Source organism: Mytilus galloprovincialis, chromosome 6, assembly GCF_965363235.1.
Source record: "Mytilus galloprovincialis chromosome 6, xbMytGall1.hap1.1, whole genome shotgun sequence".
NCBI lineage: Eukaryota > Metazoa > Mollusca > Bivalvia > Mytilida > Mytilidae > Mytilus > Mytilus galloprovincialis.
The window spans coordinates 52,988,553-53,011,552 of record NC_134843.1 but is presented as its reverse complement, the minus strand read 5'-3'; the positions used below and the strand labels follow the sequence as shown (position 1 = coordinate 53,011,552).

The window sequence follows — 23,000 nt, the reverse complement described above, 5'->3', positions numbered from 1 at the left end:
TTAAGATAATACATAATATGGACACCCATGTAGTTGTTTACAAACAAAAGTTATCTTAACGTTTTTTTTGAAATTTTAAAGGCAGATATTCTAGTGAAAACATTGATCATTATTATGTAGAAATATTTTCCACGGAGTTCGGTATTTTTGTTACTAATGATTTTCCACGGGTTGGTCCTTTACGAAAATATTTTACCCCAAGCGATAGCGAGGGGTAAAATATCGGCACAAAGGGACAACCCGTGTAAAAATCTAGATATATTCAAGCCCCCATGAATTATTTCGATTCTAATAGGACAAATACGGCAATTCTTTCGGCTCGAAGCGCTCTAGGTAGAGGCAAATATTTGCCGTTCCCATAAATAAACGCACTATTAAATTGGTGTAAAAAACGGAGCAAACCTAATTAGTGACATTGTCAAACTATTTACAATAACGTATTTGGATAGTTTTGGATGAATTCAAATGATAATTTACTTATATGTATTATATGTATAAAAAAATGGCTTATACCACATTTTAGCATCGTTTGTTTACGTTTCCTGGTTGTGATGATTTTCGGTTTCACAGGCGTGTATTTTCCCGTAAAATGCTTAAATTCTGACGTCATCGTTCTATGACGTCGGGTAACTCATTCATAAAAAAGAATATGACGTGGGATCGGAGTACGATCGGAACAGCCAATGCAATATATTGATATTTTACCACGGGTATGTACTCATGGTGTTTGAAGGACGTCATTTTAAAATATTCAATAATTTGCTTTGTTATTTCGAAAACTGTTTCTGATAGAAACTGAACAAAATATCAGCAATACAAGATCTACCAAAGGAAGTATGTGTTATCTATGTTCAAGTTATTAGGTGAAGAAAATGCCACATTGTTAAAGGTAGGAGAATGGGGAATCATAGTTCAAAAAAGAAAAAACAATGACCAAGATATCAATGACGATGAAGATGATAACAAGGCTGATCACATCTTGATACACTGGAACAGTTTGCTCACTTATCATTACATTAACAATGGCATGCACATGCAGCACAGCTGGTTGTGATAGTTGTAATACAGCAAACGACTTGATATTTGCACAATTGATAAACCATACACAAATCAATAAATGCAAGAGAAATTTACAAAAAAAACGTCTTCAAACAAAACAAAAAGACCTTTATCAACAATCAACGCGAAATGAAATCAATTATCCTTATCCTGAAGTGTTACAGATAAATCCCGAAATAAATAGTGGTTGAACCAGGGTTTACAGCCATTCACATGTATGCAAGTTGTTTTTCATGTTAAAAGCGGAACGCTATAAGGACAATATTTGGTGATAAACAAAATGAGAAATATGACAATGTTTGGGACCCAGCAGTCAGAATAGTGCAAATATACATCAAATACTTACGACACAGCTGACTAAATTAAAGTACAATATATAAACAATGCATGGATTCGTTATTGGCGTTTAACTGCAATATTCAGCAATTTGCTTTGTTATTTCGACAACTGTTTCAAGTTGATTGGACTTCTTCTTCATCAAAAACTACATCGAGCAAAAACTTTCACCTGAAGCGGGACATACGGACGAACGAACAGACGGACGGACGGACGAACGGACGCACAGACCATAAAACATAATAAAACATAATGCCCTTCTAATATCGTAGGTGGGGCATAAAAAATGGTTTCAATGGCTGCACAAATAAAAAACCATACACAAATTAATAAATGAAAGCAAAATTTAAAAGCAAAATGTGTTCAAGTACAAAATGTTACTAGATTGAAATTATACGGTCCTTCAAAAGATGATTAGTGTATTGATTAATTGCATGTGTCACACAACAAACATAATAATGGAGACCGATAATAAAAATACATAAAAAAGTATAAAAAAAAATCCAAAATGCAAGATAAATAAAAAATTGGAAAGTCTAAGAAAAATGAAAAGACCTTTATCAACAAACGACACGAACGGAAATTAGCTATCACTTTCCTGAATTCCGAAGTGTTACGGATATTTCCAGAAATACATTGTGGTTAAACCTGGTTTTATAGCCATTCACTTGTATGCCAGTCGTTTATCATGGGAATAGCGAAACACTATAATGACAATATTTGGTAGAAAAACGCAAGACTATAAATATAAATTAATGAAGCCAAAAGGATTCAATTATATGCTACGATGAATTCAATAAGGTTTGAAGACATTTTCTATTCAGGTGTATTTGTTTTAGATACCTCAATAATGTAATTGTCATCTTTATATCAATTTGATAAGTCGTCAATGCTAATGAACATGTCTGTGAAAGTACTGTTACTTTTGAACCATTTTTTCTAAGATCCCATTCTCAGTTAATTCGTTTCCTTTTCCAACTTGCAAAACATAGATTATGACCTTGACCTTTTTCATTGCGCTATCATGGGTTCTGTTGATGACCAAATCACACGCTCTAGGATTGAATACCATTACGTCGATTACAAAAATGGAAATAACGTTTATTATATATAACATGTATAACCAGATTGCTGTGGTCCTAATTGTATATACTTTTTTATTGAAGGAGTACATGTAGTCAGGACGGACAATCAATAAACGAAGAACGATAACAGATAACGACAAAACGACAAAACGACAAATGAGACGAACATCAGTCTCCAAAACTATCAAATAAAAACTAAGGCCTACTGAACATCACACAGCAAGAGAAACGAAGATAATCGAAAATGTCGAAGATGATACAATCCAGAAAAAGATATAAAGATTACGCTTACGTCAAGTTGAAAATATCTGTAGTCATCAGTGACACAGATATTTCCTAATAGTTAACCAATTCGTTGTGTCGACTGTCAAACTTACGAAGTGATAACTGCCACTTTACCACTCTTGGTTTGTTAACTTCTTATTAATTCGCAATATTTCATCAATGAAGTCCTGATGGAAATGCGAGGCTTGGAATATTGCCGGGTGCCACATGTGGAGCAGGGTCTGCTTGACCTTCCGGAGCACCTAAGATCACCCCCAGTTTTTGATGCGGTTCGTGTTGCTTAGTCTTTAGTTTTCTATGTTGTGTCTTCTGTACTGTTATTTGTCTGTTTGTCTTTTTACTTTTGCCATGGCGTTGTCAGTTTATTTTCTATCTATGAGTTTGCCTCTCCTTCTGGTATCTTTCGTCCCTTTTTTGCATCAACTTTGTACTCCAGGTGAAGATACACGCCTGATGAAATCTTTTGTTCTCAACCAACCCGTATTGTATCTTGTCAGATAACATTGAAGATGTCTTCAATGGAGACTAAACTGTATCGGGGGTTTAACTAGTTCAACTTCGAAGAGGAAAAGTTTTTTCAATATTCTCACGAAACCTTGTATTATGTGGTAAGAACACAACAAACAATGTACATAGTGGATTATTTGGTGCAAGAACACGTTCACACCAAATTTCAAATAAGATGTAAAAATATTATAATATAAGAAAAATAGTTGGACATCTCTATAATTTATGTTAATATTTGTTTTGTTTGAATCAAAGTGCCTTCTTTAGGGTGTATGATCCATTCCTTGTTCAACAAAGTTATTAACTAATATCTATATTCCTCCTGTTTTATTTTTGTATCAACATCAACATCTATAACATGTATAACGTGTATAAGTTTGGAATTTGGGACAAAACAGGCGAATAATTTAAAAATTTGCCAGATAAAAGATAATATGTTTTACTTATACAAATCTTTGAAATCTGTTTGTATCGACATCTGAAAATGCTTGTACCATGTCAAGAATATCGCAGTTGTTTTTATTTATTCCATTAATTGATTGCTTTTGGTTTGGCGATTTTGTATTGACTTTCCCTATTTGAATTTGCATTGGAGTTCGGTATCTCTGTTACATATTATTACTTAACATCTAGCGTAAACTGTACCACTCTGAGACGCGGTTTCGATCACTGAGTTATTGGAAAAATACGATTGTAGAAAACCCTAATAACAACACCCAAGCCAAATTCACAAGCAGATATCGGCAACAGTCTTCTTTTCAATTCGGTAATTAACCTTGTAATTCAATATATTGATAGTTATATGATTAGTTTCGTTTTATAGACTTTGCACATTGTTTTCATAGACAATGAATAAATTAGTGAAAAAAGAAAAATGGTCTGGTGCGTTATGTGTTAAATACAACATTGTTTAATGATTATTTTTTATGCCATTCAATTTTTTGATATTATGTTTTAAAATTGTTAAATTGTTTAAAAGATTTGACTTTTCATTTGTGTCTTTGTTTGGGCCGATGCCACTGCTGGTGGACGTTTCGTTCCCGAGGGTATCACCAACCCAGTAGTCAGCACTTCGGTGTTGACATGAATATCATCTATATGGTCATTTTTATAAATTTCCTGTTACAAAACTTTATTATTCGAAAAAATATGGATTTTCTTATCCCAGGAATAGATTACCTTAGCTGTATTTTGCACAACTTTTTGGAATTTTAGGTCCTCAATGCTCTTCAACGTTGTACGTGTTTGGCTTTCTGACTATTTTGATCTGAGCGTCACTGATGAGTCTTATGTAGACGAAACGCGCGTCTGGCGTATTAAATTATAATCATGGTACATTTGATAACTATTTGTTTTACTGTTTGTACATAAATCAAAACGTTACTTTTCTCATGTGAGTTGTTTAACATTAATTATTTCGGGAACTTTATAGATTGTTATGCAGTATGTTTTTGCTAATTTGTAAAGGCAGTACAGTCGCATATAGATTCATGCCTTCTGTGTCATAAGGTAATTTAGGAAGAGATATTTCGTAATCAATTTTAACACATCTTCTAATTTTTATATAATAACACTTTCAACTTCATAATAAACACAGTTATATCATACATGTAGCTTTATTCAGGTGAAATTATTCACATTGTCGAAACGAAATGCAATATAAACATGATGGGGTTTAAAAGAATATCATAAATATTAAGTCAATGTTGTGTTATAATTAGTGTTTAATTAATGTTAAATATATTTCATACTTTTTTGGACTTCTATTTAAGATAATATCATTTAAAATAAGAACATGCTTAGGTTTATAGATTACAAATACAATGATTATGCATAATTGAAATGATTACATTTGTAGATTCTACGTTAATGAAGATATCATATTATGAAGTATTATCAAGTATGAAGAAACAAATAATGCAATTGGTTTACTTAAAATTGGTATAATATTACTTTCATCTATTTTTTCCAATGTTAGTGTTTCTTATAGACGATTACTATATGATGTCTACCGGGCGAATATAAACCCTACGGTAAGTGTTAACACCAACGACATTGGTCAAATGGTGGAGAGCTGTCTCATAGATTGGCAATCAAACCACATCTTCGTACTTTTGTATCTATACACGTCACCAAACATATTTGCCTAAATAATAGTACAGATAGACAAGATTCGATAAATATATATTAATAATCAAACGAACAGTGCACAGAACATTCAATCGTACAATGTAACAAATCAGTAACTTTTATTAATCACAAGACTACACCTATTCACAAATGCCTGTAATATCCCTGCAGGTCCATGCCTCTACTGGATTTGGACAAGAAGTAAGACTTGCTGAAATCGAAAATACAGTAATTTAAACTACATTTGAATGTGTTTTGTTTTAAAGATCGAATTAAATATACTGTTGTTGTTATCAGCTCTTATAATGGCAAAGATTGATTTAGATCTATTGTCCATGATTTTTTTTGTGAAAGATGCTTCATCATACCAGGTGACATCCGAAATCAATAACGAACAAAAGAACCTCTTTCTTTTCATAAGTAATGTCAGGCACATATTTAAAACAAGAATATCTATCTGTAATCAAATACAAAAATATCAATTAACTTTTATTAATATTTTGTAAATTGATTCAATTGAAAATGAATGAAATGAATTAAACTTTTTGTAATAGATAATAAGTGCAAAGCTAATAATAGTTAATATATTGTTCCATTCACTGACTCAATCAGGCTAATAGCCTTTTGAAATATATATTTATAATATAGAAATGACATGAGGTCGTGGTTTCGACGTTGGTTTTTAAAAATCGTGTAACGTTATAATTACATTTGAATAAAAAAAATGACAAATTTTATTAGAAGTGAACTACGTATTAAATGAATGGACTTTTCAGATTTCTATAACACAATTCACAATTTCCAGTTCAGTGTTCGTGTTGGTCAGATGATGGCTTTTAATTTCAAAGTCATCATACAACATTTAACAGTTTGGTTCTGAAACGGGTCGCTTTAAAACAAAACGTAAATACTTAGTTGATAAATCACTCAAATTCAACTGTCTATCGTCCTCCTTCTATCCAAAATGTATCTTTCGCATTCGAAAGTTAGACCTTACCCGAAATATGTATTCTAAATATTTATATCAATAATATTAGTTAAAACTTTTAAATGGTAAAACTGTAGAAGACCAGTAACTAGTCAATCTTTAAATTTCTGTACTTTCGATTCAATCTTCGGAACTATAAACATATTAAGACTTTCAGACGTAATTACGTATAGAAGATTAAATGCAGTAATCGTATTAATAAAAACAAATACGAAAACATGTTAACCAGAAGGCAAATATACTGTATAATTGTTAAATACCGAATAGATGAATAAAGATAACAGGAATCGTGTTAAATACTGCACATTACAACTCAAAATAAATAAAACCAAGAATAGCACGATGTAAACTTACTGATATGTTTAATCTAGTCATTTCTTAATTGAACTCTTTTTTTTAGGCTATAGATTGCCAAAAATTACACCAAAATGCTTGACTATTTAGAAACATGTATAAAATACAGTCAAACCTCATTGTGTCGAGCTCAGTTGATCAATGCATTTTCAGCTCTGATGAGTCGAACTCGGATGATTCGAATTCTCGGTTAAGTCAAGGTAATTCTTAAGTCCCGTCGATGTAAAATTGATGTTAATTGACCCCGATGTCTCGAAGTTAAAAATAAAAAAAAATGGAAAGAAATAAAAACTTTAGAAATAAAATTCATAACGGATGTTTTTCTTGTTTAACCTATTCATTTCCATAAGTGATTTAAGCTTTGTAAATTCCAGAAGTGATTAAAGCTGTGTAAACATACTTGTTTGTAAAACAGTTAAAATGACATGTTTATGATGACCGTTAATCAACACATTTGTTGATTGTCCAAGCGGAACTTGAATGTTCTGAACCTATTTCACTTGGTATAAAAACAAAACGAATTTTAATGACCCAAGCAGAGATTAAATTAACCATTAAAATAAGAACAATAATTAAAAGGATTAAATATTTCATTAATTATTATGAGTCGGTCTTTTTAATCTGTGAACACTGTTCACATTCTTTAAAGATTAGTTATGAAAATATTTTCGCGAGGGATTCCATAATTTATAGTGACTGACCTTTGTAAATATTTGTGTATTGATTTTATTTGTGAATGTTGTGTCTTGAATCTTAAAAAATACGGAACATAAATACACAATTATTTATTATCATTACGAAAAAGCACAATGATTAATAAACATGCATCTAGTTTCCAGAAATCACATATTTGTATTTCATACATTTTAAATATATGACGTCACATTCGACCTCGGATGAGTCGAACCTCGGATGAGTCGAATACTTTCGTCTGGTCCCTTCGACTTCGACACAACGAGGTTCGACTGTATTCAAAAAGTACTTTATGAAAGTCATGTGTCCACAGCGCTATCTTTCGATTCAAAATTGTCCTATGATCAATATTAAAAAGCAAAGAGAGATTTTAAATATAATCTATTAAATTACAATTCTAACATGACGTCCTTCAAACGCTTTGAGTACACACCCGTGGTAAAATATGAATATATTGCCAGTGCTGTTCCGATTGTACTCCCACGTCATATGCTTTTTTATGAATGAGATACCCGACGTCATAGAACAATGACGTTAGAATGTAAGCATTTTACGGGAAAATACACGCTTGTGAATCCGAAAATCATCACAAGGAAACATACACAAATGATGCTAAAATGTGGCAAAAGCCCTTTATTGTACATCATATAAGACATATAAATAAATTATCATTCAAATTCATCCAAAACTGTCTAAATACATTATTTTTAATAGTTTAAGCATGTCACTAATGCAGTTTGCTCCGTTCTTTTACGCTAGTTTATTAGTGCGTTTATTTATGGGAACGGCAAATATTTGCCTACACCTAGAGCGCTTCGATCCAAAAGAATTGCCGTATGTGTCCTATCAGAATCGAAATAATTCATGGAGGCTTGAATATATCTAGATTTTACCACGGGTTGTCCCTTTATGCCGATATTTTACCCCTCGCTATCGCTCAGGGGTAAAATATTTGTCATAAAGGGCCAACCCGTGGTAAAATCACGATATATTCAAGCCCCCATGAATTATTTCTTAATTAATCCTTGAGGTCATAGCTTCATAAAAATACATTTCAAGGTCAAAGATCAAGGTCAAGTTCTAAATTTTGACCTTTCATTGTATCGATATCTTCTCTGTACAAATTATGTAACCGTAAGAGAAAGCGACAAACTTATATTACTAAATCGCCCGATGTATCCTAAGGATGATTTGTCAAATGTAACCGGATCAATTCGTAGACTCTATATGACAGTTATTTCCCCATTTGAATTTGACATAAGGGATATGTCAATGTATCACATGAATTGTAAATAATACAGACCTAAGGTACGGATATTTGAGGTCCTGTGTTTATAAAAAAAAATGAATTCAAAGTCAAAGGTTAAGGTTATGATCTAAATTTTTACTTTTCCTTGTTCCGAGAACTCGTCTAACAATCTTAGAGATATTTTTGAAAGAACTAGTGCAAAATATTTGCCTCATTGTGAAGATATGATACATTTAGTCTGAAACAATGTAATGCGACATCATATAGGAGTTATTGTCCCTTTAATGATTTATTTTAAGTTTAATTGATTATTTGATGCATGATGAAGCCATAGGGTCTTTTGCAACTGTTGGTTGACATATCAACTTAAAAAATATTAACCGGAAGTGACATTGAGTAAACGGGAAGTAGTTATTTTTGCTGTTATTTCATAGAAAGAGTACATAGAAACTATATGTATTTAAAATTTTCATCCATATACCTATCATTTGTGACTGGAAGTGAGCTTTATTGAACGGATGTATCTCATATCTGCATTATTACAGCGAAAATATATAGACACCATATATTTTTTAAATCAGTGTAAATAATGCTATCATGTAAGACCAAAAGTTACATTTTAAAACCGGAAGTTGACAATAGTCTCCCTTATTTCAGGCAAAAATATATAGAAACTATTATCAATTGAATCAGTATGAAGAAACCTACTTTTGGAGTCAATAGTAGCTTTGAGTAAACCGGACGTAGCATTTTCTGAATAATTTAGAAAATTGATGTGGAAAGACAACAAATGGTTTTTAAATTCTATTTACTCTTCTTATTAAAAGTTAAAACGAGGAACTATGTAAAGTGTAAATTTGATAACATGCAAAGGCGTTCTTTGCTTTAAAATATATAACATTGTAATAATAAACAAATTATTAAAATACAAATTTCAAATTCACAAAAAAATATATTAAATAATGAAAAAACTAATGAGATTGTTTATTTTCAGTGGGGATTTATTTTTTTTACTTTGTACAAAAGTATGTTTTTTTTTCAAGTGTTTATCACTACTTAAATATGTGTTAACCATCAATAGTTGACCGCGGGTAAGAAAAAATAATTTTCTTAATTGTAATATCAATATAGACATAAGGAGTTTCTTTTCATAATGTATAGAATGGTTTGCAATAACTGTTACATGAAACATTTTTAATTATTTATGAAAAACACAATTAATGCAAATTCCTACAATTAGTAAACAAAAGAATATTTCCAATACATTTTAATAGGCTCATTAATATTTATCATCACAGTCAAAATTGGAATTAAATTCCCTAAATGTTATATGTTATTGAGTTTTGTGGTAGTTATAACAATGTATCGTATAAACTAAAATTAGAGTTAATATCTGCGATATTCGAACATAAAATGCATTCAAAGCAGAATTTGTATCAAAGGGACTAAAGATCAAAATGAAATGATATAAAGGTAAATTCCAGTAAAGAACTGTTTAAAAATTAATACACACAAGTCCACTCTACATGCCAAACTTGGTTATACACATGCACTTATCATGCTTAACGCGTGTTATATATAAGCTATGCTAAATCATATTGAACTATGATCAGTCAAGGTGAAAACTAGTATGATAAATTTTTTTTCATTCAAACTGATTTTTATATCAGGTTTTAAAAAAACATTTTCGTATAGAAAATTCGTAATCAACAAGAAATCATATGGATAATAGGTTAATGAAATCTAAATGTGATCATGTTTGGCCCTGATATTTGCGTTGCAATCCATTAAATTACATGATTACTGATTGCAAATCATTTCATTACAATATAACATTGATTGCAGCTGATAATGATTGATTACGGCGATTACACTAGCCGGTTTCTATAGGTGGAATGGGAGACAAAACAGGTGTAACAAAATTGTCGGGTATTATTTTAAACGGTAGTGTGCAGTTACAACTACATCAAAATAAATTTCAAACTATACAAATAATACTATTATAAGCAAACATTTTTTTTTTTGAAATTTTGATTACTTTAGACTGTGTTTTAATATTTAATACTTCATAACATAATATTAAATGTAAAGGACAAGATGACACAATGATAAACATCAAAGAACAACATATCATACATAGCAAATGACATGTTCAGTAATACTATTTCTATTTAACTTATTTCTATGATTCTGTATAAAATGTTTTTTGTAAACAAATGTTTACTTTACTGCAGAATAAGTTCGTTGATTAGTTAGTAAACAAAATTTATTCACTCAAGCTTTCTTATGATATTCATTTAAATTGTCTATCATTTTTATTCAGCATATGTTTAAAAGATACTGATTTGTGCATTTGTATTTTTATGTATGCTTAAAGATTCTTACATTATTACCGGTTTGTCATCAGATTTATCCAATTTAGATTCCTAATTATCGAATTTAATGATAGAGCCTCGGCTAGGACTTAACATAATATGGTCAGCGAGATTGGATAATCTGTTAATCCACGAGTAAATAATGCGATATAGTGTTAGATTCAGTTTCGCTGATGATTATTAAATTAATTTGATTTTTTAAAACGAAACTCCAATCGAGGGCTTTCCATTTTCCTGATTTTTCCATCATACAAATAAAAAAAAATGTCAATTTCTCTTGCATCTGTAGGCTAAAACATCAAGCTATAGTAGGAAACACATTTTTAACTTACCCAATACATTTTTAAGATCATCGTCAATCCTAGGTTTATTTTTTATGATTGTGGGCTCAGAAAAGGTTTAATTTGCCAAAGCATTAGAAACTATATACATATAGTTTGCCAAATCATCAATATATTGTGCAACAGTTTTTTTATTCAGTTTTTATAAATATTTGTAAATTATAATTTAACTGATTTAATTGGCGTTTCGTTTTAAGTAATTTGTCTGGAATTTTTATCTTTGATTTAAATTAAACATAGATAAAGGAAGATGTGGTGTGAGTACCAATGAGACAACTCTCATTCCAAATAGCAATTTAAAAAAAGTAAACCATTGTAGGTCAATTTACGGCCTTCAACACGGAGACTTGGCTCACACAGAACAACAAGCTGTAAAGGGCCCAAAATTAATAGTGTAAAACCATTCAAACGGGAAAACCAACGGTCTAATGTCCATTATCACTGCACTAGTATATATATATTTGTTTGGGTGTCAGCTGAAGGACGCCTCAGGTTGCGGGAATGTCTCGCTGCATTGACGACCTGTTGGTGACCTTCTGCTCTTGTTTGTTCTATGGTCGGGTTGTTGTCTCTTTGGCACATTCCCCATTTCCATTCTCAATTTTATTAACAGTGATGACATATTATGAATTGATGTACAACAATTTTTAACAATACAAGTTGTCATGCAAATGAATAATCTTATCAACGAAAGTGTATTTTGTACATGAAGCGTTACTAAATGAACTAATAGATTAGAATATAAAGGAATAGATTCAATAACATAAGTAAATGTTAGTTACATTAGTTAATTAGCCGTTCAAGAGTAAGTTTGAAGTCTTTCTATGCGACTACTAGCAAGATTTGTCACACTAACTATATAACGACTGTAGCATTTAATTTCTAAATCAGTTTGCAATATGAAAACTGAAAAATGTCTGACATATAATGTAATACATAGCTCTAATGTTGATGATTTATCAGAATACAAATATGTCTCAGTGTGTATTGAGTTGTAATATAACATGTTTTAAAAATTATTATACATATGTATAACTGAGGTTATAAATACATTATTCGCGATAAAAGAAAAATTCTTACCAAAGACTCTGACTTCGCAGAATTGTAAATTTCCAGATACCTGTCTTTCTATTTTAAGGTAACGTCCAGTAGCACTAGCCGCGCAAGTTATTGTTATAGGTTCATATATTTCCGACAAAGCAGGGGGTCCTGCGTAATATGCACATGAAAGTCCATCTACTGTTATTTGTATGTTGCTAAACATTTCTATAAAAAAAAAAGAAAAACAGAAAGACTTTCCAAGTCTGACAAATTATGTATAAAACCAAATAGTTTGTAATACAGTTGAAAAAATGTTTCTTTAAATAAAATCAACATTAACGTGTTGTTTTAAATGAAACAGTTTATCAAAAATGTATTTCAGCAACTTTGTGAATTTATGTTTTAAAACTCGGTAATTGAATTGTATGGCACTCTTTTTCGCTCGGTATATTTTCAGAGATTTTTAGTGTTATGTTGGTTTAATTGTTTGTCATCAGTTTTAAACTAGTTAAAAACTTCTCTAGACTTTTTTATATAGCAAGGTAATGTGGTGATGCTACTGTTACAGTTTTTGGTCGGGTTCGTATTGCTTAGTCTTTAGTTTTCTATTTTGTGTCTTGTGCACTCATAATTTTCTGTTTGTCTTTCTATTGTTTAGCCATGGCGTTGTCAGTTTGATTTCGACCTATGAGTTTGACTGTCCCTATGGTATTTCTTGCTCCTCGTATATACTGATGATTCAAATTTTTCAGTAGCAATACAATATTAAGAGCGTAAGAGTTTCATTACTTTATTGAACCGAAAAAGAACATAAATAGACGTTACATACATGTACATGTATTGTATGGAAAGGAGTTGAAATTTTCAAATTCAATATATTTACAGAAACACAAATGTTCAATACTATCATAAGAAATCATCTAAATCCAGTTACAGCTCTTCTATAACAGCATTCAAAGATTAATCAACTTGCTTGCCATGTTTGCTTGGGTGTTTTCAAACAAAAGGAAGGCGGTGTTTGTTTTTACAATATACTGGAATTTGATTGGAGAAAATAAAAATTGACATGCAATGAAGCTAATGGTTATTGTCAAATCAAAGTCCAGTATATAATAAACAGACTGAAACAGACATTTTCCTATTTTTTGTTTAAAAACATCCAAACAAACATAGCAGGTAATTGATATAAGGTTTGCATTGCATGCTTTTATAGAAGAGCTGTAATGCTTAAACAATACTATAGACTGGGTTGATGGTATATTCGGGAACTATCGGGTGTAATGACATGGCATACGTGGTTCCTCGTGATATTGCATTAATTATTGATGAAGAGTCCTGTAAAACGGAATCATCAAAACATTTAGGTGAATTAATATGATTTCAGTTTGGTGAACGTTTGTTTTTTTTCCTATCAAAATACAATAATTTTAATGTGCTATTATGATTTAACAACACTTTGAACTGCAAAATTATTTTATACCAAAGTGTTATTTGTAGCATCCCACCATACATGTTATTGTTCTATTATTATGTCATTATGTGATTGTTCTATTATTATATCATTATGTGATATTATAATATTGAAAATACTTTGAAGGACAAAATTGTTTTATATATCTTCCTGTGTGACATAACATTCAGTAAAACCAAACACGCATCTCTTCTCGAGTTGATGTGAACCTTGCCATGCAGTTATTTTGGTGATGATGATTGTAACCCTATTTTGACAATTTTACCTATCATATCTGTTAAATATAATGGAATTTGATGCGACTGTCATACAAGTGAGAGGTTTAGCGCTATAAAACCAGTTTCAATCTACCATTCTCTACATATGAGAACGCATGTACCAAGTCAGAAATATGACAGTTGTTGTCCATTCGTTTGATGTGTTTTATCGTTTGATTTTGCCATTTGATTAGGGACTTTCCATTTGAATTTTCCTCGGAGTTCGACATTTCGTTATTTTACTTTTGACCATTTGCCAGAATTCTCCTTAACAGTTGTTTACCATTCATATGCAAACAAAGGGGTTTTACCAAAATTTCGCGGTTCATTGAACATCTAGATGTAAACGTGCGAGTAGGGTAGAGTGCCCATTTATACATTTCTTTTGTTAATCCTGTTTTGGTTAATTAAGAATCAAATAACCATAAACATCAGTAAAGAATCGATTCTCTTCCGTATTCGGCTAAAACTTTTTTCGTTTTTTGGTTTCACCAGACTTTTAACTTTTTACTTGGATTGTTTGAATATTTTGGTCTGGAACATCCTTAGCGACATTATTTGTCGATACTTGCATCTGGTACAGTAGGATATGTACGTGTACCCTTTATGTTATTTGTAAATACTTGGATGAGTATAAGCATTAATGGATATGTATATATTTACCATAGTGAAAATATCCTGGGAAATCAGTTCTTGCAGAAATGTTGATGAATTCGACAGTATAAACTGCCCCTAGATCTACCTGCCACCATGGAGAAGATTCAATCATAGTGTGAACACATGACCCTGTATAGAAATCTGTGGATTCCAATCCGTCTACTCCATTACACGAATATCCGCTCGTCTGAGGCTGATCAATATATGTCGTTGATTGTGATGCTTGTCTTCTGTAGGCAACGTTGCAAAAACCATTTACATTCTCTGCAAAAGGATTATAATTGTAATATTATTGTAATATTATTCACGAATTTATTTTATATTCAAAACAAACCTGGTCATTTTGAAACGATTTGAAGAATTTGGAAAGAGTACTGTTTTGTTATAAATAAGGCCGTTTATTTTCTCAATTGTATAGTTTCATATGTTTTCCTATAATTTCCTGTTTACAAAACTTTGAATTTTTGGAAAAGCTAAGGATTGTCTTATCCCAGGCATAGATTACCTTAGCAGTATTTGGCACAACTTTTTGGAATTTTGGATCCTCAATGCTCTTCAACTTTGTATTGTTTGGCTTTATAAATATTTTGATATGAGCATCACTGATGAGTCTTATGTAGACAAAAACGCGCGTCTAGCGTACTTAATTATAATCCTGGTACCTTTGGTAACTATTTACACCACTGGGTCGATGCCATTGCTGGTGGACGTTATGTCCCCGAGAGTATCACCAGCCCAGTTGTCAACACTTCCGAATCGGTGTTGACATAAGTATCAATAATGTGGTCATTTCCATAAATTTCCTGTTTACAAAACATTAAATTTTTCGAAAAACTAAAGATTTTCTTATCCCAGGCATAAATTACCTTAGCCGTATTTGGCACAACTTTTTGAAATTTTTGATCTTCAATGCTCTTCAACTTTGTACTTGTTTGGCTTTATAAATATTTTGATATGAGCGTCACTGATGAGTCTTATGTAGACAACACGCGCGTCTGGCGTGCAAAATTATAAGCCTGGTACCTTTAATAACTATTTTATATCAGAGCCTTGTATAGCCGATTGCGACTATATGGTATAGTTTTTTTCACACTGCTACGGGCAATATAAATAGCCTACAATTACTTACACCCATTTCATTTGAACTTTGGTGGATAGTTGTTTCGATGTCAACCATACATACTGTTATCTATGATGAGTATTTTAACCACATCTTCTTATTTGTATAGGCCATTAAACATTAACAAAGATCTACTGATTATCTTTAGGAATAGGAGTCTGGCACATATCTGATGGTTATACAAGAAACAAGTGTCTTCTCGGTGTCATGTGTAATTTTTTTCCTGTCACCTTGGATCAGTCACACAGCTGGCGTATTACATGTATCTGCCCTTAATCATTCATCAAAATCAGTATACAAGTGTCTCTTCCGGGTTTAAAAGTAACATTGTTTTCCCATTTATGGGAATTATGTTTTCTGGTCTATGCGTCCGGCCGTTCGTTGGTCTGTTCGGTCGTCCGTTTGTCCTCCCGTTCGTCCGTCTGTTCCGCTTCAGGTTAATGTTTTTGGTCGAGGTAGTTTTTGATGAAGTTGAAGTCCACTCAACTTGAAAATTAGTACACAGATTCCCTATTATATGATCTATCTAATTTTAATGCCAAATGAGAAATTTCTCCCCATTTTCACGTCCACTGAACATAGAAAATGATAGTGCAAATGGGGCATCCGTGTACTGGGACACATTCTTCTTTTATTTCAATAAACATCAATGCAGTTGTATTAAAAAATTGCAGAAAAATGTGAAATTGATCATATACTAGTACGCTATCATTTTTTTTATTTTTTTTTAACTTGTTGCCTAGTCTTTAATTTTCTATGTTGTTTCTTTTGTACTATTATTTGTCTCTCTTTTTTATTTTCAGCCATGGCATTGTCAGTTTATTTTCGATTTATGAGTTTTACTGTTCCTCTGGTATCTTTTCCCCTTTTTTATTTAGATGATATCTTCTAGAATTAAGTTTTAATGATTTTTGTGATGCTTCACTTTTGTATTGAGTATACCTTGCTCAGCAATATCCGACACACGTATAGAGCGCCGTTTAGTCTGCATTCCATAATCGTATGTGCTTGCATAGTAAACTTACATCTAACAATCAGATTATCAAGTGCACATGTATTTATAAGGGTTAATTTTAGATACAAAAAGAACAGTTTTGTTCAATTTCTATTGTAGTAACAAAGCAAATAATTCAATAAAACAACCATAAATTGGTGTTTTTGTCTTATAACATCTACGAATTTTTTTAAAACAAAAAAACAAATGAGGACAACCACTTAACAGTTCTTTTAATTAGCATATTGATAGTAACATTAAATTATCGTTCCATTTTAAAAAAGCAATATTATATTTTATTAGACTAATTGATAACTTTAAATGGCAAAGAATAAATTTCATATCGATTATGACTTTGGTCATTATTTTTTAAGCATCTTTAAATGCAAATTATATCCATTAAAAAACTGATTCTCATATCTGCAATAAATCTGACGAAGTGTGAACCTTTACAACGTTTGTCAAAATTGTCTTGAAGCAATATATATGAAGAAAAACGCTAAATTTTTTTGTTTTTGTAATTTATAGACTGATCTCCAAATACTGTACTTTGAAATAATCAAAAGTTCATTTTGTTGACGTGTTGGTCTGGTAAATCATTGAGTGAAAAGAGAGCCGAGGTGTAGTGGTTAGTGCATCGGACTATCAACATAAAGGTTTCTGGTTCGATTCCCGTTCCGGGATGAACATTTTAGGGACTGAATTTTCTGCTCTCCCTTGACACCATTTGCGAGTATGGTCTTGAGGAAACGATGATAGTCCGTCGGAAGGGGACAATAAATGGCTGACCCGTGTTAAAAGAGATAGTTTCTCTTGCACGTAAAAGACACCCTTGTAGATTTCGAAAAAGAGTAGGCTAATGTCGCTACAAGGCAGCACTCGCATCCGCAAAGTGGAAAGAGATTAATATAAGTTGAAAAACTTGATTCCCAATCCACTATACATAAAAATATATTTAAACTAGTGAAAAGTTAATTTGAACTTTGAAACTAGCCATCTAATAAAATAATAATGAATCCATCAGCTTCATTTGGTATTCTTTGTTCCGAGTAAAACTATATATGTCTACAAACTTTGTAGATTTAATGCATGTTATTCAACCCGGAAACTGAATTTTATTAATAGCCAATTATTAATCTATAGATTGAACATTTTTTTCTATTATTTTTTTTAACTAAATATACATTTTCTTTGAAATTTCCAAACAAGTAGTGTGTGAACTCATTTATAGTATTCTGTAGTTTACCAATATTGTCTCCTTCAGAAAATCACCAATTAACATTTGGTAGAGTTTTCGTGAGAAATATTGTGAAAAGGTAGTTAATGGATTTAATATGTTGCAACGGTATTTAAACCTTTGAAAAACAAAATCCAACAAATGTGTTTTAAAACGATATTAATCCATATGATTATTGTCTCGTTAATTTTTTGTAATGCATCAACCAAAAATCTATACGTAATCAATCAAACACACACAGCCACAAACATGTACTTCTAGGTATTCTTTATTTTTATATAATGTAGGTTTAGGTAACACTTTGTGTCAAATTGAGCATATTCTAATAGACTTACAAAATTCATTATCTGCATGTTGGTGATGTAAAGCACAAATAATTTTGCCAGCATTCAAATCGTATATTTTACCCCTTTTTTTTTATCTTAGACTTTAATGTGCATTTTATAACCATGTATACAAATTAGATAAAAATCGGAGGCCAGTGATGTTGCTGGGCAAAGTGAGATAAAACAAGATTTTTTTTTATAATTAATGAATTTTAAATCTTAGATACATGATATTTGTATAAATTGCAATTGGGGTTTTACTTGCTATCATTAACTGCAAGTACATGATCGTGTCAGCATAATATCTGTCACATCTGTGGAATCATAAAGCGATCATAAATGAAATAATAATTTTGCTAAAATAACATGGGTATAACTCTTACAACACCAGAATAATCCATAAACAACTAGCAATTAACTTTGACACAAACAAACCATGTATTACATGTATAACCTCACAACTAAATTTGGTCAACATATTTCAAACCAATCAAACCAGTCGGTGAACGATATAGATTAGTATGACTTTATCCCTGCATCGACGAGAGGTGTCCGAGTAAACAAATTGTGTGCATGTCCTCCCGATTCATTCAAAATGTTTTACAATTCTTTTCCTCGAAATGATGGTATTTGTTTTATTCGGAACTTTGATAAAATCCGAACTAGAACTTGATTGAAAGTGAAAAAACGTATTTATAATTTTTATTTCTTAGGTAAATAGGCAAGGTATGCTTACTATTCACAATATTCATTGTACGACAATGCCAATGAAAAATTAACTTCATTCTTTGATTTTTACTCGTGATTAACATATTTAATAATTATTATTTCAATAGAGGATATCCGAAATATGCTTAATTGACTGTTTTGAATTACATATTAACAATTGACGTAATGATTAATTTGTGGAAATAGAAATATCATTCCTTGAATAGTAGGTAAAATAGGGGGTGTAGACAACATACATATTACTGTTGAAATTATTGACGGAGAAATATCTTTCGGCGGTTAGTGCAACTATCTATATTTACCTTTGGGGTGGCAGGAATGCTCGGACAGATTTTGAACCTCAGCTTCAAGATAGGTTGATTATTAGAAGTAGAAAAATGTCCTTTTAAAATGGATGATGCATTCGATGTTCCTTTAAACTGGTTGCCTTTTCACTGATAATAACAAAAGCTATGGTATGAACCTCAAAACAAAATGAAAAGGTCTTGGGCAAATGAAAAATCAACGTCTGATAATATTTCAGTATTGTAGTACTCATGACAAAAACATGAACATGCAATCAAGTGTATCATCAACATACTGACACGGATACATGCTGTCACATTTTGACATGCTGTCAAAGTTATTATATGTTATAAAACAGGAAACATGTTAAAATCACTATTCCAATATTCCAAAAAGGGAGTGAAACTGAAATAACTGATTTTATTATTCATTAAATACATGATTTATTTGAGATAAAGAAATGTATATTCAAGTCAAGAATCTCTGGTCTTTATAAAAAAAAAAGATTAGGTAGGATTGTCAATGAGACAACTCTCCATAAGTGACCAAAATTACACACCGAATAATGGACGCAAATATACACGGACCACGAATTGATAACAACAGTCATATTCCTGACTTTGTACAGGCATTTTCCTTGGTAGAAAATGGAGGATTTAATATGGTTTTATAGCGCTAAACCACTCACTTGTACTACAGTCGCAATATATCATATTATATTGACAACGGTGCGTGCAAAAAAAAATCAGACAAAATGGGTTAAAAAGTCAAAATCAGGGGTACAGACTTCGAACTATAAAATTCTAACCCAAATTATAGTTTTGATCGATGAGAGCCAGATTTTCGGTGTTGATATGCCAGTTAATTTATTGAAGTTTTCAAAATTATCATGCGAAAAAATATCATTTTGGGCTGCCCTTTTTTATTTCAAAAGAATAAAAATAAATTTGTTAGACTTATTTATGTAACTATTCTCTTTATGTGGCATTTGTATGGACCATGTAACACCTTTGATGATCGTTTATATGTTAATCTCAGATTAATTAATGTCATCACTTTTGATTTCACGTCTGCAACATTTAGAATGTTTACATTTCAATATTCTTCAATTGAGACAATTTGTAAGCATAGCTTATATCCGAGAGCAAAATTCTTATTAAGTATTGAATGATTGTTGTCATAAATACAAAAAGAACAAGTAAGAGAAAATGACCACCTTATTTTACAATGTCCCACAAATCAATATGAATAGTTAATAATTTTCAAGAATACGTTTTCTTTAAGTAAAATGTTTATGGTCCAACTGACACCTTTGATGATCGTTTATCGGTTGGTCGCAGGTTAATACGTGTCATCACGTCTGATTTTGCGTATGCAACATTTCAAATGTTTACTTAGCAATATCCTTCAATCGAGACAATTTGTAATCATAGCTTATATCCAAAAGCAATTACTTTATTAAACATGTTAAATACTTAATGAATGTTGTCATTAATAAAAAAACGAATAAGAAAGTAAAAATAACCACCTAATTTTGCTATGACCCAAAACCTAATATGAAAACAACAGTTGATTTTTTTTTCAAGAACATCATTTTTGATGGCTTCAAATTCATCGCTGGATTTTTCTTCTTAAGATAACTAAATTTCACGAATTTAGGAACCCTCGAACCTAAAGCTTTTGCTCAAATCACGAAAATGTGTACCCACGAATACAAGTACTTTCACGGTATGGTGAACCTTTAATTTTTATCATAGAAAAGGATAACCTAATGTAAGCTGTATACGGCAAATCGTTAAGGATCGTGAGTCATCAATGCACCCATGCATCAGCATATCAAACTTCAAATATAGCATTTGTAGTATTATTTATGCAAAGTACAAATAGGATGATGTATCATTCCTTTATGTTACACTCAAAGAAAAGAGGAGTGTCTTATTGATAACGACAGACTGATGAATATGTACTAATCTATGACAAAGAAATTACATAACGGTCAACAAAATCATAATACAGTATTTAAAGATATACGTTTGCACATAATATTTTACATACTAATAGTCAAATTAAAAAATAGTATTCTACTATGACAATGTTTTCGCATAGTGAATTATCAAGTACTGATTGTCGACCTTTCGGTATAAGGCACGTTGCCTACCTATTGTTATCGACTCTACGTACCCTACTATGCGTAGATCTGTCGACTAGTTTGAGATGAACAATAATCAGACGGAAAGAAAATGAACAATTGAAAAAGCAGCAACATGACTTGATATACGTTATAATTGCATCTTCCGTGTTTTGTTAGGGCTTCAAGCCTCTGACATTTCATGTATGTAATTCCTCCAATCTGTCTAAAAAGTGTTAATTCAAAAAATCAATCAATTAATGCAAAAATACGTTTGCAACAAAACTCCGTGTTCCTTTGTTCATATGAATGGGAAAACTTTTAAACGAACATTAAATTATAATTTTCCCAAAAATATTGATAATGAACTGCTTTGTGGTAGAGAAATACAGAAATACGGATATTGCATTCTGATAACTAAAATATTAAATTAGTAACTGTAAAGTCAGAAATTATTTCGTGCAATTAATGTTGTGATTTTTAATGAAAGGACCAAGATAGTTAGATTAACTATTACAATTTTATGAAAATCTTCATACAAATATAGGGATCAGATATCAGATTGCAATTTTTTAATCTTGCGAAACCAAACCAGTCGCATTATTCGCATTACTGAACGCCTAGCAATATAATCTGAATATACAGTAAAATAGTTGATCCTGTTTAGTAAACTGATCATTATATATACAATGTGAATTACAAAATTAAATAAGAAGAGGGCAATACCATCAAATATACCTTATTGGCAATATATACTTTTCGCATTACTAAACGCCTAGCAATATAATCTGAATTTACAGAAAAATAGTTGATCCTGTTTAGTTAAACTGATCATCATATATACAATGTAAATTTTGAAATTGAATGAGAAAGGAGCAATACTATCAAATATACCTTGTTGGCAATTAATAATTTTCCTAATCGTCACAGCATCATTACATATTTCTGTTACAGGGTTGCAGATGGAGTCTAGATAACATGTCGTATTCTCGTAACTTGAAGAACAACACGTATTTGAACTTGAACACATGCCTGCACACAAAATTCTAGATGCTACCCCACTTATTTCAGCTCTTGTTGCTTCTGCAACAATTTTTATTCCTGTTTCCATTTTAAAATCTTGGGTTCGAAACTCAGCAACGCATAATATGAACATATTTTGAATAAGAAAGATAAGTTCGGCCAAATACAGCATACTGATTGCCCTCTAGGTATCCTTATGTTTAGATCGGTTTTCTGTGACTTTAGCATATAATGTCAGTGGCATGACAAAAGACAAATGAAAGGTCGTATCAGGAAATTAAATCTTTTCTGTTAAAATTCCACGCCTATTCTAAATACTGTCTGACATAT

The 23,000-nt window shown here is 31.3% G+C and overlaps 1 protein-coding gene across 2 annotated transcripts; it reads right to left on the bottom strand.

Moving 5' to 3' along the window:
- Window positions 1–5,023: 5,023 nt before the first annotated feature.
- Window positions 5,024–22,897, bottom strand: LOC143078186 (fucolectin-like). 2 transcript variants are annotated; one of them, XM_076253126.1, is made up of 4 exons: window positions 22,542–22,897; window positions 14,835–15,092; window positions 12,483–12,668; window positions 5,024–5,613 (listed from the first exon to the last, which is right to left on the bottom strand). In XM_076253126.1, exons 1-4 carry the CDS (start codon window positions 22,840–22,842, stop codon window positions 5,543–5,545), a joined length of 816 nt encoding a protein of 271 aa, XP_076109241.1. In that variant the 5' UTR covers window positions 22,843–22,897; the 3' UTR covers window positions 5,024–5,542. The 2 variants fall into 2 exon arrangements, with proteins under 2 accessions (XP_076109241.1, XP_076109242.1); XM_076253127.1 differs by lacking the exon at window positions 22,542–22,897 and adding an exon at window positions 19,537–19,716.
- Between the last annotated feature and the right edge of the window lie 103 nt (window positions 22,898–23,000).

What these genes read in the sequence shown, in the direction of transcription:
- LOC143078186 (XM_076253126.1), bottom strand. Translation starts at nt 22,842, where the DNA reads ATGCTGTATTTGGCCGAACTTATCTTTCTTATTCAAAATATGTTCATA. An exon ending in AATTATTAATTGCCAACAAG is followed by an intron (nt 15,093 to 22,541) that starts GTATATTTGATA and finishes ATCCTTTTGCAG; the next exon opens with AGAATGTAAATGGTTTTTGC. An exon ending in CCCAGGATATTTTCACTATG is followed by an intron (nt 12,669 to 14,834) that starts GTAAATATATAC and finishes TTTTTTTTATAG; the next exon opens with AAATGTTTAGCAACATACAA.